Below are 17280 nucleotides of genomic sequence, written 5' to 3' on the forward strand. Positions count from 1 at the left end.
CCTCACCAAAGAAGATCACCCTTTTACTTGGGGGAATGCGCAACAGGAAGCTTTTGAGCAGATGAAGAAGTGCATGAGCCAAACCCCTGTCCTAAAGGTGCCCAACTTTACCAAACCCTTTGAAATTTCCACAGATGCATCCGACTACGGCATAGGAGGTGTCCTAGTACAGGAGGGTCACCCCATTGCTTATGAGTCAAAGAAGTTTACTGGTGCTGAAACAAGGTGGAGCACGCATGAGAAGGAAATGCTGGCAGTCATACACTGCCTTAGAAAATGGAGGCATTATGTTCAAGATAAGCATACAGTCGTCTTCACCGACAACATCTCCCTCAAATACTTCCAATCTCAGCCCAAGTTATCGGCAAAGCAAGCCCGCTGGCTAGACTTCCTAGCCGAATTCGACCTGGAGATTAAACACAAACCCGGATCCACGAACAAGATAGCAGATGCATTGAGCCGAAAAGCAGACCTCAAAGCTGTCAGTGTTGTCAGCAGCAACTTCATAGAACTCGTCAAAGAAGCCCTAGAGCAAGACCAAGAAATGCACAAAATAATCAAAGATGTGGAAGCAGAGAAGACCCCACACGGGATGTATACCTTAGAGGAAGGCATCCTCTTTCTAGGCAAGAGATTGTATATCCCCAACAATGTGGAATTGAAGAAACTCATACTGCATGAGATACATGATGGCAAGATTGGAGGCCACAAAGGGCAAAGCAAAACCTTGGAGGCCCTCAGGAAGCAGTTCTTCTGGCCAAACATGAAGGAAGAAGTAATAGACTACATCAAAACTTGTCCTACTTGTCAAATGGTCAAAGCACCACGATCAAGACCAGCAGGTCTACTGCAGCCATTACCAGTACCCAGCCGCCCGTGGGACGTCATCAGCATGGACTTCATTGTGGAACTACCTGAATCCCATGGGTACACAATCATCTTTGTAGTGGTGGACTATTTTTCCAAACAAGCCCACTTCATCCCAGCCAAACCACCACTAAACGCCAAGGAGGTAGCACGCCTCTTCTTCACACATGTATTCAAGCTTCATGGCTTACCGCTGGCTATTGTATCAGATAGAGATGGCAGATTCATGAGCGACATGTGGAAGGAACTCTTCAAGACTCTGGAAACACAATTGAGATTCTCATCATCCTTCCACCCAGAAACAGATGGACAGACAGAACGAGTCAACCAAGGCATCGAAGATTATCTCCGAAGCTATGCCCGAGTCGACCAGAAAGATTGGGCATTGTACCTTGATGTTTTAGAATTCCACTATAATAGCTCCATACACTCGGCAACTGGGTACACTCCCTTCGAATTAGCAACAGGAAAGGAAGTCATAACACCATTGGCCTTAGCATCCGGAGCGGCCAAAGCAGAAGATCAAGATGCAGAAGAATTTTTGAAGTGGAGAGAACGCAATGCAGCAGCAAAACAAAGCCTCGAGCAGAGCAAGATCACCATGACAGAGCAGGCAAACAAGAAGAGAAAGGCTGTACTATTTGCCAAAGGAGATATGGTCCTAGTGAGCTCTAAGAATATGTCACTTCCCAAAAACATGACCCCCAAATTCAATCACCGTTACTATGGACCCTACCGGATCACTCAAGTGCTGAACGAAGTCACCTACAAGCTGGACCTGCCAGATAGTGTTTGTGTTCATAATGCATTTCATGCTCGTCTTCTGCGCAGGTTCTATCCCGACAACCAATGGGGACGGCGCGTACCAATGCTCCATTCCAACGGTCCCTTCGAAGTAGAAGCCTTCCTCCGACGCCGGGAACAAAGAGGCTTCCCCGAATACCTCACCAAGTGGCGCGGGCGTCCACTCAAGGAAGCCACTTGGATCTCAGAAGCGGAGGCCCGCGAACGCGGAAAGGATGCCTTCGCCCTTTGGCTCGAGGAGAACCCACCAGCTCCTTCCAACGACCCTTGAGCCTTCCCAGTACTTCAACAATAATGCGGTTCTCAAGCATAGACCCAAACGTGCCCCACTCCTCAAATGTAATCGAGTCGAGGGTGGACCCGCATGGTAGCAACCATCCAAACAAACAACCCTAGTAAATAAAAAGCCCCAATGTCCTAGTGCGGCAGACACTGGCCAGTCTGATAGCATAGACTGTGTTAAGACCCCGCGGTCCTCTAGACCGGCAGACACTGACCAGCTTGATAGAAGAAGCTGCGTTAAGACCCCGGATGAGTCAAATAACAAACACTACCCTTAGATTGCTGAGGTCAGCAATCCAGTAAGCGGGGGTGAGTGTAAGGGCTTTGTAGCTATACCATGCCGTTGCTACCGATTGCACCTATATAGGGAGTAGTAGTGACTCAAAGCCCTGCCTTGTTTCCACTCTACGTGTGATTCCCTATACCCAGTGGTGAACCCTCTCATGTGCGGCGTCACGAGGGTGTAGTCCTGGGATGTGTCTATGTTGTCCCGCTTTTGGATTGAATAATACAAGAGTATACCTTGAGCTCATATCGTGTTACCTTTCTGTGCCGTGTTGAGTGCGTGACGAGTGCAGGTTTATCACGGGGGGGGGGGGGGGGGGGGGGGGGGGGGGGGGGGGGGGGGGGGGGGGTCTAGTGCAATCCTTCATTTTAACCATTTTAGAATACACAACCAAGAAGGAAATCACCCTATCATCATCAACTAATATCAATCCAAAAAATCATTTTAAATATTCCATAAGAATTAGTCAGTTATCTTGGCAGGAAAACTATCTCTTTTCTAAAGCAATTAGCCTCTTCTTAAAAGAAAAATTCAACAAACCAAATCTCTCTCTCTCTCTCTCTCTCTCTCTCTCTCTCTCTCTCTCTCTCTCTCTCTCTCTCTCTCTCTCTCTCTCTCTCTCTCTCTCTCTCTCTCTCTCTCTCTCTCTCTCTCTCTCTCTCTCTCTCTCTCTCTCTCTCTCTCTCTCTCTCTCTCTCTCTCATCCATCCACTTCTCTCCACACCACTTGTCTCTCCTAGCATAGTATAGTTTATCCATTTCTTTCTTCTAGAATAGCACAATACTACTTGTTCACTTCTTTGTCTTTTCGAGTCATCCACAATTAGTTTTGGATCTTTGTCCCATGTGGAAAGAGGGGCTCTTTTTCCTTCTTTTCTCCTTATAATGCTCAAGATCATGAGCTTCTATTCATGAGGCACTACATACCTAGCTAGATGTGCTTGGGAAAAGGGGTTGTTAGCCCTCAATCACACCTAGCTATGTGTGTGGTCCCTCCTTCGCAAAGGCTTAGGATGTTGTAATTCACAATGTGGAAATTTGTCCAAACTTTATTGTGGCATCACTTTGACAAGTCTTTAGGTTCTATGTTGCTAAGCTCTAGTGATTTCTTGTATTCCCCTTCCCTAACATAAAGATAAGTTCAATTGCATAAGCCTAGAGCCTTCTTTTGATTTTTCTCATTACCTCCCCTATGGTACAAGGGTAACACTTTGGGGTGAGGTTAGCCTTAAGCTCTTTCCCTAACAATTAGATGTACTAAAAACCTTTTTCAATGGTCTTGGCATCACTATCCAAATCAAATTGAGAGCCAAATACATGGGAGGAATACTTGCACCAATGAGTTTACAACTTCAAAGCAAAGAATGTGGATTTGAAAATCTCATTTTGCCAAAGTGCTTATTTGCTTGGCAGAGCTAGAGGGAAAGCTATAAACAAAAGTGGTATAAGAATAGTGAATATGATCAAGGAAATAGCAACCAAAGTGCAATAACACAATCACTATCTTTTTAGTAGTTAATGAGTTAATGAAGATGTATTATAGAATATTGTTATAGTCCATGCACATCTAGGAGGCCTTTGTGATGGATAGTATGAAGAACACAATAAGAACCAGTTGATTAAGGACACCAAGGATGCTCAGAGACTAAAGACCAAACTAAGGCCAATTCTAGAAGAAAAGTATTCAAGTGGATATCACAAACGAGCTTAATTTAGAATAGCTAAAAACACGACCGTGTGAAATTGCTAAGATGAAGACATTTTAGAAAGGAGGCAAATGGGTAGTTTATCAAGGTGGCAAAGTCACCATACTAGATTTCAAAAACCCTAAACATCAAGTTATGTTTGTGTTGATGTAATCTACTCAGTAACCCTTATAGCTTTAGTAGTTGGTTTTCTTTTTGTGCTAATGGCACCCTAACAAGGGTTTCTTTTTGTGCCAATAAGACATCAAAGTGGATTGTACTTAAAATATTAATGTTTGTTTCTTTATCATATACATATTTGAAGTATCAAAAAAGATGTTAACATAACTTCTCTCTCTCTCTCTCTCTCTCTCTCTCTCTCTCTCTCTCTCTCTCTCTCTCCAAATCATTCAACTCTTTACATTAGCTTCAACATATTTTTTATCAACATAGACTATTGTCTGCCTATAGAACAAAGTCCCACATGAGGCTATCCTCCTCCTTGCAATGGCAAACATAGTGCTTTGGACCTATGATTACTCCAACAACTACCATCTCATGTGGTTCATTGACTCAATATGGCTAGCATACCTACAAGTCATGTCATGGACAAGCTTCACATAGAGCTACAAGAGGTGTAGGTCTTGGATCATGATCACCATCACAATTATAAGGGTCGATTGATATTGATGCACGACCACCATTTAAATATGTACTAGCCTACTAGTAAACTTAGGAAGAAAAGCGCCATGATGGAGATTCAGAAGGGCCATGGCCAACTCCACAATTAAGTAGTGGACACATGGCACAGATGTGGAGGGTGAGAGGCTAGAAATTGTACAATTTACATACACATGAAAGGTAATTGTGACACATGTTTGCATGTTAAATTCAAGTTTCCAAATCCATGTGTATATTTTAGCATCATAATATCTAGACCATACAAGTTATACTACATAGCATACGGTCCTTTGTTTTTTCGAGTGAAGCACAATTTTAGAGAGAGAGAGAGAGAGAGAGAGAGAGAGAGAGAGAGAGAGTGTGTGTGTGTGTGTGTGTGTGTGTGTGTGTGTGTGTGTGTAGACTTGTCCCAACTCACATTGTTTATATGGATCGTGAGTTGTAGCCACCTGTAGGTAATCTTCTTGCCTCACATCATTTGATGTATTTGGGGCTAAATTTTATTTATTAATATGAGTAGTCTCGGCTATTATAAAAGAAACAGATGTAACTTGTATAAGCCTCTTGATAAAATTAGAATCAATGTGCTTTGCTCAGTAGGCAAAAGTATTTGGTTGATATGACTTAAGTTGTTTGCACATCTTTTACTTTGATTTAGTGATTAAGAGAGACAAAGAGAACTCATTGTACATGTAACTACAACATGTGTCATTCATATAAGGGCTAGAGAGAGTAGATACACCAAAAGCATTGTATAATTGCAACATATCCATGATCTATGCTATGAAACAATAGTCAATCATTAATATGAAATATGTAAGCGAGTAGCTTAGTGGTTGATATCCCCATGGTAAGCCCATTAGCTTAGCTCGACATCACTCTAATTTCAAGACACAAGTTTTGGACCATAGAACCCCTCCCAATAGATTTATTTTAAAAACAAAACTAAGCCCCGACAACTATGAGCCAAAGTATAGCAAATGAGTGAGCCACATTTACGATTCTTTACAAATGCACCAATACTCTACACACATAGTTCTATCAAAATGAAGAAACTAAATCTTAACTTTAAGTTGTAAAATCTTTATACGTCTAGTCTAAGCATACATGTGAAGCATGCCCCCTTCATGTTTTGCTAATAAATGGAAGGGTTCATACTACATACTAAACACAAAACTACTAAGACATAATCTCATGAGCTCCATAATGACACATTTGTATGGAATCCTTAATCAACTATGACAAATCCTTAATCAACATACTAAGACATAATCTCATGAGCTCCATAATGACACATTTGTATGGAATCCTTAATCAACTATGACAAAGGATTACAATGTTCAAAGATTTCACAAAAAGGTAGATATTAAAAACATTAATTATTCAACGTAAATACAAAATAAGAACATGTAGCATAGCTTCAAGTAACTTGAAAAAATACATCACACGCTGCCTATTACGCATAAGTCTACCATCGGTTTTATTTTTGCGAGTAAAATGGAGCAACCATACTACCGATGGGAAAGAGTTGATTGAGGCATACCACAGCCTTACGAGCTTTGCAATGATACAACCAAGAATGCCGGCCAAGCCAACAAGTAAATTTTTTACTCAGGTTTTGTGCTTGACATTACTTATTAGACACTTTGTTTGCTAGAATATCATAACTTTTCACATTATTCGACTTATAATATCGGATGTTATGACACATAATGAATTTGCGGGTTTTAATGTGCATACAAGAAATATGTAAAGACAATGTGTTAGAGTTATAACTGATGTTTCGTTTAGCATGCACCTTGTTATATGACAATTAGTATTCAAGAGCTTCAAATAATTAATTGTTTTGATATAAGATCTTTAACATCGATTATGGGACATTGATGTACTACACTATTACAGATGATTCTAGACTAGCATCCTAAAAGGACCAAGCGTGAGGCCTTACAAGTTAACCGATTAATTGGAACAATGAATTGGATGAGGTCCCACTTCTGTACACTCTCATATCCTGACTTGTATCGAATGTCTGGCAAGTTTGGTAACCCACGAGAGGAAATAGTGCCCCAAAAAGAAAGATCGTATACAGACAGATTCTCTCCTGAGGAGGCGCGATGGGCTTCATCTGCAGAAGACACCCGTGCAGGCAAGCTCCTCATCTAGTGTCCATAAACCAATGCTCCTTAGCACAGTTTCATAAGACTCAGGGGTCAGTTTGCCAGTTTGAAATAGCGCTGCTGATGAGGCCACACTCTGAGAAGTTGAAATGTTAGTCAGTAAAGAACTAGGCAAACCTCCGAGCTGCACTTTGCTTCTCTGAAGGTTTCTTCTCAAAGCAGCCTCAAAAATCTCCTCTTTGAATTCAGAACTTCCAGACTCAGCTTGCTGCAAGATGTCCTTCCAGATGGTTTTCCAGAATGATTTGGCTGATTTGGATGCCTTGATATACAAAAGTTCCGCAGAAATTCCAATGCGGTTAGCTAAGGCAAGCATGTCAGCATCATAGATGGCGACATTGTGGAATGGGTTCGAAACCCAAAGAACCTCCACCTTGGTGTACCAGACATTGTACCCAGCTTGTAAAACCGACGAGATTGCCTTCGCTGTGCCGAGAATTCTTTCAACTACTTTGGCAATGTCTCCATCCATCCTCGCAAACAACTCCTCAAGAGATCTATCTATCTCTGGACTACTTTGTAGCACGGCATGTCCTTTCCTTGAGAGCTCATCAACAAGGATCTGATCCTCAAGCAGTAGCAGATAATTTTTAATGCCAAATTTACTGAATTGACAAAGCCAATTTTTTATGGTTTGTTCTTGGAAACCGAGCGCATTAACAAGGAGGACAGTATCATTCACTACAAGAGAAGGTAAAAATGTGATCAGGTCCCTGGATTTTGTCGCCAGCCTTCCCTGTTTAACTTCATGGAAGCAGTAGTTGTATCTCTTCAGCTGTTTCAGAGGTTTCATGTCCCAAATGTCTGCCCTTGAGATAGCTTCAATTCCTAGTAACTTTGAATCTGGCCCAGCTTCCCTCTTTGTGTTTACACCTTTCTCCCGGTAGGAAACGCTCAAGGCTGCTTCTCCTAAAAAATGTGTGTAGAAATTGAAATAGCCTCGGGTATGTACAAATTTAATAAACCAAGGAGTCCATATTCTCTCTTTTGATCTGTGGTACCATCCAGTTGTGATCATGCCTTCCAATAATGGTTTCATATTCCTACTTCTATGTATGTCATACCATAAGCGGAATTCTTTCCATGGCTTTGGGAACAGAAGCTGCCCCCACGTTCCAACTAACTGATATAGGAAAAGATGTGTGTTATTTTCAACTCGTAAAGAGTTTCCATGTTTGCCTGCAAGAGAATAATACTTGATTGTGAGTGCAGAAGACCCTTGAGCTTATTAAGCAGCATATAGTACACACATCAGACAGTTTTATCATGTACATACACCACGCACAACAATCATGCTAATTTACTTGACACTACAAGCATATCAATCACAAGATGTAACAATTATTGTAAAGTAATGAGCATTCTTGGTGTACACGTGTGCATGAAGAAACAGAAGATCTGGAGGTAAGAAGTCCAGCATAATGGGCTAGGTAGTCTATGATAAATTCGTGTGCATTGGGTGAATGAGGTTATTCAAAGATGTGTTACAAACTTGCATGACAACAATTAGCTAGCTGAGGTTGGGTCAACTGGAGACACAAAGGGATAGAAACCCCCATGTGACACACACATGTAACTGAAACCAGCCTTCAGTGAACCAAAGTGCAGTGAACTCTTAACCTGCAACCACTGAATCTCTAAAACAAATTTCCAGAAACAGAAAAATAAATCAAACATTGGAGCTCGAATATTCCTGCAAGCACCCTTTGCGGTATTTCTCTACCATTACTAAATTGCTGGTACAAAGCCCTAATCACTATCTTTCCAAACTCCGCTCTCAATGGACCGATCCGGTAAAATTGTTCATGATCTGCAATGCTCAAGTACCTGTCTTCAGCTGCTGTCACCAGCTAAGACCAAGAACTCCAAATCTGAGAAGAATGGCTATGAATCCTCAAAGGCACGAAAGGAGGAATCTGTCTGACACTGCATCTTGCTAGGAAACCCTCTCTAACAAAACCTATTACGACATCTCTCTCCTGGATGCAACTACTCATAACTGAAAACCAAAAAATCCAATAGGAAAGTCCAAATCAGCTCCATAACCACTTGGGTGGCTCCAGAACATCGTTGCTCAGCTTGGGACAGCATCACCTGCATTTGATCCGCCATCACCTTCCCTAGAACAGCATCGCTAGTTGGAAAAGCTACATCACCAACCCGATAAACAGCATCATCAGCACTCAAGACAGCATGATCAGCTCTTGAGCAGTCATGATCAGCAGACAGAAGCCATTGTTCTTCTCTACCAGCAACAATCTGCCTAATATTAGGCCACATGATGTGTTTTTCAGGACTTTCAAATGTTTCTCCTATGTTTTCCTAGATTTTGTGGACTTTTCACTTCAATAGCTACGTTTAACATTACAACTTGAACCAAGCTGACAGCATCACCAGCACTCTAGATAGCACAATCAGCTCCTGGGCAGCCACAATCTGCAAATGGCACTGACTGATCTTCTCTAGCAGCCATGATTTGCCCAAAAATAGGTCAAATGATGGAAAAAGTTGTGCTGTCATGCCCTTCAAACATTTCATCTTCTTTAGCAGCCATGATTTTCCCAAAAATAGGCTGCATGACTGAGAATGTTGCGTTGTCATGCCCTTTGAACTTTTTCAGCTACATTTTTTCAACATCACTCTTAAATAACTACATTTAACATTACAATTTAATTACTCAAACATTAATTTATTAAATTTAGGTTTCCCCACCCCGCTTTGGGCCATGCCCAAAATTTAATAAGTTAAACAAAACTTTCATTAAGACTCATTTAAATTGAGTTAATTAAACATGTGCACGAACTTACAATTGACTAATTCAATTGGGTTTTTTATTCAATGAACCTTAATCCAGATTGACTTGCCCATGTCTCACACAACTAATGCAATGTCGCCATCAGAGAGTGCCAAAGATAAATCACATTCCCATGACATAAACCCCCTCTTGAAAATCAGGAAGCATCCTTGATTGCGACTAAGTGTGACTAAAAGATGGCAGCCATAAACTAGCAATACACCTGCTATACAACTGGGGTCCCATTACAAGTGAGAAAAAACTTAAGGACAAGAACCCTGAAAACAACACACAGTTTGAGTATGAGGATTTTGATGATGAGTACAAAGCTTGTTGTTCTATCACTGAGAAAAGCGAAGATGAAGCGCAGACCATAGAATATGACATGGAGGGAAAAGTGATTGAGAATATCAGAGTAGACTCTAAGCCCCGATAGGTCAATGCTTTTAGAGTGAATGTAGATTGCAACTGAATTTGGCTAGAATACCTAGAGGTAGTAGATTATGAGCAAGTGGGATTAGTCTAACTGAGCACCACAACATTATTTGGAGTGGAGTCTGCCTCAAAGCTATTTGGAGTGGAGTCTACCTCAAAGCTATGACCACCAGCAGGGGAGACAACCTCTTCCAATGAGGATTGTGAGTACAACTCCGACTTAAGAGGTAAGCTTTGATTGCAACCCTAAAATGCCTCGACCACCTAGGATCAAATACACCAAGGGGGACGTCCCAGTCCACTAAAGGTGCAAGAGGCTAAAGGAAGAGAGAATAAAACAGTTGAAGTCTTTAGAAGAAGCTAATTGACAAAAGAAACCCCAGGATTTACCCCAGCACTTCACGAAGTTCAAGAAGGGTGATTGAATAGTGGTGTTAGTAGGAGCCAAGCAGAAAGGGTAGGTAAGTGAACCCATTGAAGGACCAACCAAAGTTAAGGAAGTTAACTTGGCAAGGGAAGGGAACAAGCCTCAATCCATGTACATAGCGGACAACCTAACTAAGGAGGAAGAAGAAAGAGACTAATCTCATAAATCTCTTAAAGAAATCCTAAGCATGCACATGCAATGAAGAATGAGATTGATAAGCTACTAAATGCAGGATTCATTTACGAGATAGAGCGCACACGCTAGGTATCAGTCATAGTGATAGTCATGAAAAAGAATGGAAAGATTCGAGTGTACGTGAACTATAAAAAGGTCAACGTAGCTACAAAGAGAGACAACTACCAATTACCATACACTAAGCACATGCTAGAGAGAGTGGCGAGAAAGAAAGCTTACAGTTTTCTGGATGGCTTCTCAGGCTATAACCAAGTGCAAGTCCATCTCGATGGCAAGCATAAGATGGCATTTGCCATCGAATAGGGGGTGTTTGCTTACATAGTCATGCCATTTGGACTGACCAATGCTCTTGCTACCTTCCATACCTCATGTGTGCTGTCTTCAAGGACATGCTCAAAAAATTCTTGGAGGTATTCGTAAAAATGCTTGAGGTATTCGTCAATGACTTATGCATCCACACCAATTGGGAAGAGCACTTAGAAAAGCTACAAATAGTCTTTGAACAGTGTAGGCAATACGATCTCTCACTCAACCCCTTAAAGTGCTAGTTTTGAGTGAAGCATGGTTAGGCCACACAGGGTACTACCAACACTTTGTCCTGAACTATGCATTGGTTGCTAGACCTTTGTACAAGCTATTGATAGTATTCAAGTGGACCAAAGAATGTCAGCAAGCCTATAAAAGGCTATAACGAGCTCTATCTTCAACTCCTATCTTAAGAGCCCTAGGTCCATTACCTTCCATGTGCACATTGATGCATCAAAGTTTGTTGTGGTGGGGACAGTGTTGTGCCAACCTGATGAGCATAACCTTGATTATCCAGTTAGCTTTGCTAGAAGACAACTCACTAATATGGAAATGAACTATTCCACAATAGGAGGGAAGGGTTAGCCTGGTGTTTGCTATAAAGAAGTTTAGACATTATCATTCAGTGATATCATTTATCTTCTTTATTGATCATCAAGCCTTGCTTTATCTTGTGAACAAACCTTGTGCAATAGAAAGCATTGCTTGATGGTTACTTCTACTTTTGGAATTTGACTTCTTTGTGGTAGTATGCAAAGGCAAATATCGCCATATGGCAAATCATATGTCCCGCATACCCACAGGTGAAGTAGCTGGAGGAGGCATCATTGATGACCTGTCGGATAAACATCTTTTTCGAATGTCCAATGAATGAGACTTGTTGAGCAAACCTCACATCTTATCGGACAGATGATATAGTCCACATCCTAGAGAATGGATTGCCTAAATGACCTATAGAAAATTCTAGATTAAAGAGACTAATCTTGAAGATCCAACCCTATGTCAAAGTGAAGCAATGCGGAAGCCAATGATCGTGACAAAGAGTGAACGGAGAGAGAAAGAGACAATGAAACGCAGAAAATCTACAGTGAAGAATGTTGTATAAGGATGCAGAATTATACACAAGTGCAGAGAGAATATCTGCATATGTCTCTGCCTTGAGGACCTCGATCTCCGTTAGCCCCAAGTGTTATCTCCATCACCAACAATCTGAAATCTCTCAAATACAAGTAATAAAGTCTGCTGGAAACTCAGCTTTTAAAACGCTGAAAAGAATGCCTCGAAAAATGCCCAAAATAGGCAGATCGGTTGCATTTAATGCAGCTGGCTGCAGTTGGACAGCAAACAAATAGTCTGATTGCTATCACGTGGCAAAACTGCCACATTGCAGTGCTGACCTGGCAAGGAGCTGACTCCTAACACCCTATTAGTTGATTGCTAGTCAATTATATCAGTTAGGACAGGATGGACTCTTAAGGAAATGCACGATGTGCTCACAAAAGCACATGGTGGGATTGCTAGAGGACAGTTCAATGGAGACACCATAGCACGCAAGGTGCTCCAATCTCAACTATGGTACTATGCTCTTCTACAATGCGGCTAATTTTGTGAAACACTGTGATATTGAGTGCCAACAGACCAAAGTCCCTATTCGTAAGGACAAAATGGAGTTGATTTTGTGAGAGTACGCAATGGAAGAAGGAACACAAACACAAAGAGAGAGAGAGAGAGAGAGAAAGGAAGCAGAAAATGAAGGAAGAAATACTGCACTGACTCAAATGAATGCTGAATACAAAGTTGTGAACTGATCAATCCCTACACGTAGCTCGAAGCATCAGTGACGACACCATATTAGGCTGATGATGACGACAGCACCAAAGATGGAGGAAGATGACAGAGTCGAAGTGTGCACCTGCCAAGGAAGGAGGGAAGATGATAATACAATTGACTGGCAAGTGGAAAATGGCTATAAATAGCCAAAAAACCCAAAAACTGGCCGACCTAAAATTTAAGGCCAAAAAATATGTCCGACCAGCATTTAATGCTGGTAAAAATGCCAAGAATGCTCAAAAAAATCCTGGAAAGGATGGACAATGTCCGGCAGGTGAGGCAAGCTGAAGAATGCTGAAACTACCTCGGGAAATGCACATAAAATCCCGACTAGAGGAGAAAATGCACTGAAATGCAATAAACTGAGTGCTCTAGAATGAGCTACCTCCTCTGTCAAAACAAGTAATAGACAAGTCAAAGCTCCTAAAGTCCTCGTCTGACTCAGATTGAGGCTCACAAGCAAGAATTGACAATGCATGACAAATATGGTTGCTAACACCCCCTCTCAAATCCTAGATGTGGCGGAAGGCCAAGGGAGAAACGGATCCTGGGGTGGCAAGAGGAATGCCAATGTCGATGAAGTCCGTCGATGAAGATTGCCGATGAAAAAGCTCCTCACGATCTTGGAAAACCCCCTCTGAAACACTAGGGGGCAGGAATCCACAACCGCATCACCGAGATCGTCCCCCTCTGAAAGGAATAGGGGGTACGAGGAAACCACCGAAGGAGAGAGTGGAGGATGGGAAGGAACCTATGGAAAAGAGGGTGTACAAGTGGAAATGGGTGTAGCAATAGACAACTACCTCGGAGGACCCTGCATAAGAGAAGGGGAATGGAGCTTCTAAAGCCCGCTCTCCTACCAACTTGTCACGATAACAGCCCCTGTAGAAGAATCCTCAATACAAACGGCTTGCTCAGTGAAGACAACCCAGGTACCAAGCCTAGTAAGGCCATAGACTGAGAGGAGTGGAAAGCCCAAGTCCGGAACATAAAGAGCCCGGAAAAGGGAGCTCAATGCGCGGTCGGGAAATAAAGGCAAAGTGCCAACACCAAAAATAGGCACCGAAATAATGCCACCAACAATGACTGAACCCTCAGAAGGGCATAGATCCTGCAACAAATCACCTCGGGGAGTCATATGACTAGAAGCTCCACTATCAACCAGCCAAGGTCTCTCAGAAGATGAGACAATCACTAAAGAAGGCTCCTCCAAGTCAACAATATGAAGAAACACTGACTCATGGGTAATCGCTGCAGTAGAGGTAGAAGGATCGAATGTTTTAGCTCCATCCTTTGCTCCCGGATGAAGGTGAGGATACTTCTTCCAACATTTCTCCTCTGGATGTGTCCCCTTCCCACAGTATAGGCATTTAGGCTTCTCCAAGTCACAGTAGAACATAAAGAACTCTCCTGTCTTGTAGCCTGTGACTTCCCTTTCTTCTGTGTCCCCCCTCCCAAACCTACAACAAAAGCTTTGATGGAGGTGGATCCACTGGCTACCTCTTTGGCGCGCTCGTCGTGCTCCAAAACAAGCGGAGCAAGCTCCTCCCATAGAAGCTTCTCATGGGTCCTCAATGTAAGAAGGTTGGTATAGAAGACATCAAAATGAGGAGATGGCAACTGAGTCAAAAGAATCATGGCCATATCCTCGGAAGAGATCATCCTGCCAAGGGACGCAAGCTCATCCCTCATACCCTCCAACCTGTTGATATGATCCTTCATGAAAGAAAAATCATCAACAGCGAGCATCCGTAATTTCTTCTCGAGAGTAATCCGATGAGCAAATGTCTTCTAATGATACAAAGAAGCAAGCTTTGTTTCCGCAACCTGCGCACATGCGCTAGGACAGAATCCTCTAAGCTCATAAAGAGGAAAGTTCGAGCTCTCGAGTTGAGCCAATCCCATAAGGCCACATGATCCATCGATGATCCAATGGTGGGATCCTCCACTGAACTAAGGATAGGGTGGATAACAAACTCCCAAAGATCGAAGGTATCAAGGATACACTCCACCTTACACCACCAAAGCGAGTAGTTGGAGCCATCATGCCGGTCTTCTTTGTGCAAAGAAGGGAGTACGGGCACCTATATAGAGGGTGCCATGGAAGACATATGAAGGCCAATAGAACGAGCCTTCTATGAAACATGGAGAGAACGGGAAATAGAGGGATCTCGTACAAATGGGCTAGGCGACCTCCGATCGTCGCATGAACTGGCACGAAAGTCTCTCCGTCTCTCAGAGGAAGGAATAGAGACCTCATCCTCTGAATCAGCAAAGAACTGGTGATAAGACATCTTCGTATATATCTACAATCACCAAACAATCTGCAACCAACAGACAATCAAGATGGAGCTACCTATGTCAAAAAAGACCCAGAAGATACTATCGCTTGCAAGAGGAGAGAGAAAATGCTGCCGCCTAGAGAGAAATCCTGCCGCCTATCCTCCAGATGATGACGCCACCTTCTCTACTGACGTGGACGACCTCCTGTTGGCTGCGTTTGATGCAAACACAAGCTGCAAACACCTAGAAAACTATCACCTACTCCTCTTGATGTTGCAAAACAGCAAAACGCAAGTATGGAAGGCTGCGTTTCAGCCTGGACAGCACCGCCAAGGGTTGGAAAGGAGGAAAGAAGGGCTGCACTTAATGGTGTCCTCCTCTGCAATAGAACCTCTCCTGCGTGTTCTCAAATAGGCTCTGATACCATGTGAGAGTGTGCAACGGAAGAAGGAACACGAACAAAGAGAGAGAGAGAGAGAGAGAGAGAGAGAGGAAGCAGAAAATGAAGGAAGAAATACTGCACTGACTAAAATGAATGCTGAATACAAAGCTGTGGACTGATTGGTCCCTGCACATAGCCTAGAGCATTAGTGAGAGCACCAGATCAGGCTGATGATGACGGTAGCACCGAAGATGGAGGAAGATGACGGAGTCGGAGTGTGCATCTGCCAAGGAAGGAGGGAACATGATAATACAACTGACTGCCAAGTGGGAAATGGCTATAAATAACCAAAAAACCCAAAAACTAGCCGACCTGAAATTTGACGCCAAAAATATGTCCGACCAGCATTTAATGCTAGTAAAAATGCCAGGAATGCTCAAAAAAATCTTGGAAAGGGTAGACAATGTCCGACAAGTGAGGTAGGCTGAAGAATGCAGAAACTGCCCTCGAAAAATGCACATAAAATCCCGACTAGAGAAGAAAATGCACTGAAATGCAATAAACTGAGTGCTCTAGAATGAGCTACCTCCTCCGTCAAAACAAGTGATAGACAAGTCAAAGCTCCTAAAGTCCTCGTCTGACTCAGGCTGAGGCTCACAGGCAGGAGATGACAAGGCATGACAAACATGACTACCAACAGATTCCAGTGATTGCATGTCAACCATTTGAGAAATGGGGAATTGACTTCATTGGTCCAATTAGCCCTGCGACACAATTCACAAGCCAAGTATATCATTGTTACCACAGACTATCTTACCAAGTGGGTGGAAGCTTGAGCAACTTGTAAAAATGACACTAGGGCCATGGTCAAGTTCTTTTGGAGCAAGTAATCTCATGGTTTAGTTGTCCCATAGAGTTGGTTAGTAACCAAGGCACATACTTCATCAATGAAGTGATTGCTCACTTGTTATCCACCTTTTTGATAATCCACACAAAATCCTTGTCGTATTATCCTTAAGCTAACGGTCAAGGTAAATCCACGAACAAGATCTTAGTGAATGTCCTAACAAAGGTAGTCTCTACTTCACACACCGACTGGGACAACAAGCTCATGGCAGCTTTATGGGCATATAGGACGGCCTACAAAACGGCCATAAGATAGACCTCGTTCAAATTGACCTACACAGAACTAAAGTGATTCTATCAATGAAATTATTTGTTCCAAGCTTGAGAATAGCAATCTAGGAGAGATGGTAGGGCAAAGAAGCATGGATAAATAATTTGGTAGAGCTAGAATGCTTATCTAAGACTCGCCTCATTGCAACACATTCCCTAATTTGTGAGAAGGCTTGAGAATAGCAATGAAGTGATTGCTCACTTGTTATCCACCTTCTTGATAATCCACACAAAATCCTTGTCGTATTATCCTGAAGCAAACGGTCAAGGTAAATCCACGAACAAGATCTTAGTGAATGTTCTAACAAAGGTAGTCTCTACTTCACACAGTGACTGGGACAACAAGCTCATGGCAGCTTTATGGGCATGTAGGACGGCCTACAAAACATTGATAGACCTCGTTCAAATTGACCTACACAGAACCAAAGCGATTCTATCAATGAAATTATTTGTTCCAAGCTTGAGAATAGCAATCCAGGAGAGATGGTAGGGCAAAGAAGCATGGATAAATTGTTTGGTAGAGCTAGAATGCTTATCTAAGACTCGCCTCATTGCAACACATTCCCTAATTTGTGAGAAGGCAAGATGCAAGAGTTGGTTTGACAAGCACGTCAAAAAATGAAACTTCGAGCAAGGAGACCTAGTCTTACTGTACTCTATTAAGGGACAC

The 17280-nt window shown here is 42.4% G+C and overlaps 1 protein-coding gene across 1 annotated transcript in view; it reads right to left on the reverse strand.

Moving 5' to 3' along the window:
• Positions 1-6439: 6439 nt before the first annotated feature.
• Positions 6440-17280, reverse strand: part of LOC148040953 (transferring glycosyl group transferase) — a 31776-nt gene continuing 20935 nt past the window's right edge. Inside the window, exon 2 of the mRNA XM_087675057.1 lies at positions 6440-7961. Within this exon, the coding sequence (XP_087531183.1) occupies positions 6727-7961 (1235 nt within the window). The 3' untranslated portion in view covers positions 6440-6726. The remainder of the gene's footprint in view (positions 7962-17280) is intronic.

The sequence above is a fragment of the Lygodium microphyllum genome, chromosome 1 (assembly GCF_053477565.2).
Source record: "Lygodium microphyllum isolate KBCC chromosome 1, Lygodium_microphyllum_v1.1.10, whole genome shotgun sequence".
Classification (NCBI taxonomy): Eukaryota; Viridiplantae; Streptophyta; class Polypodiopsida; order Schizaeales; family Lygodiaceae; genus Lygodium; species Lygodium microphyllum.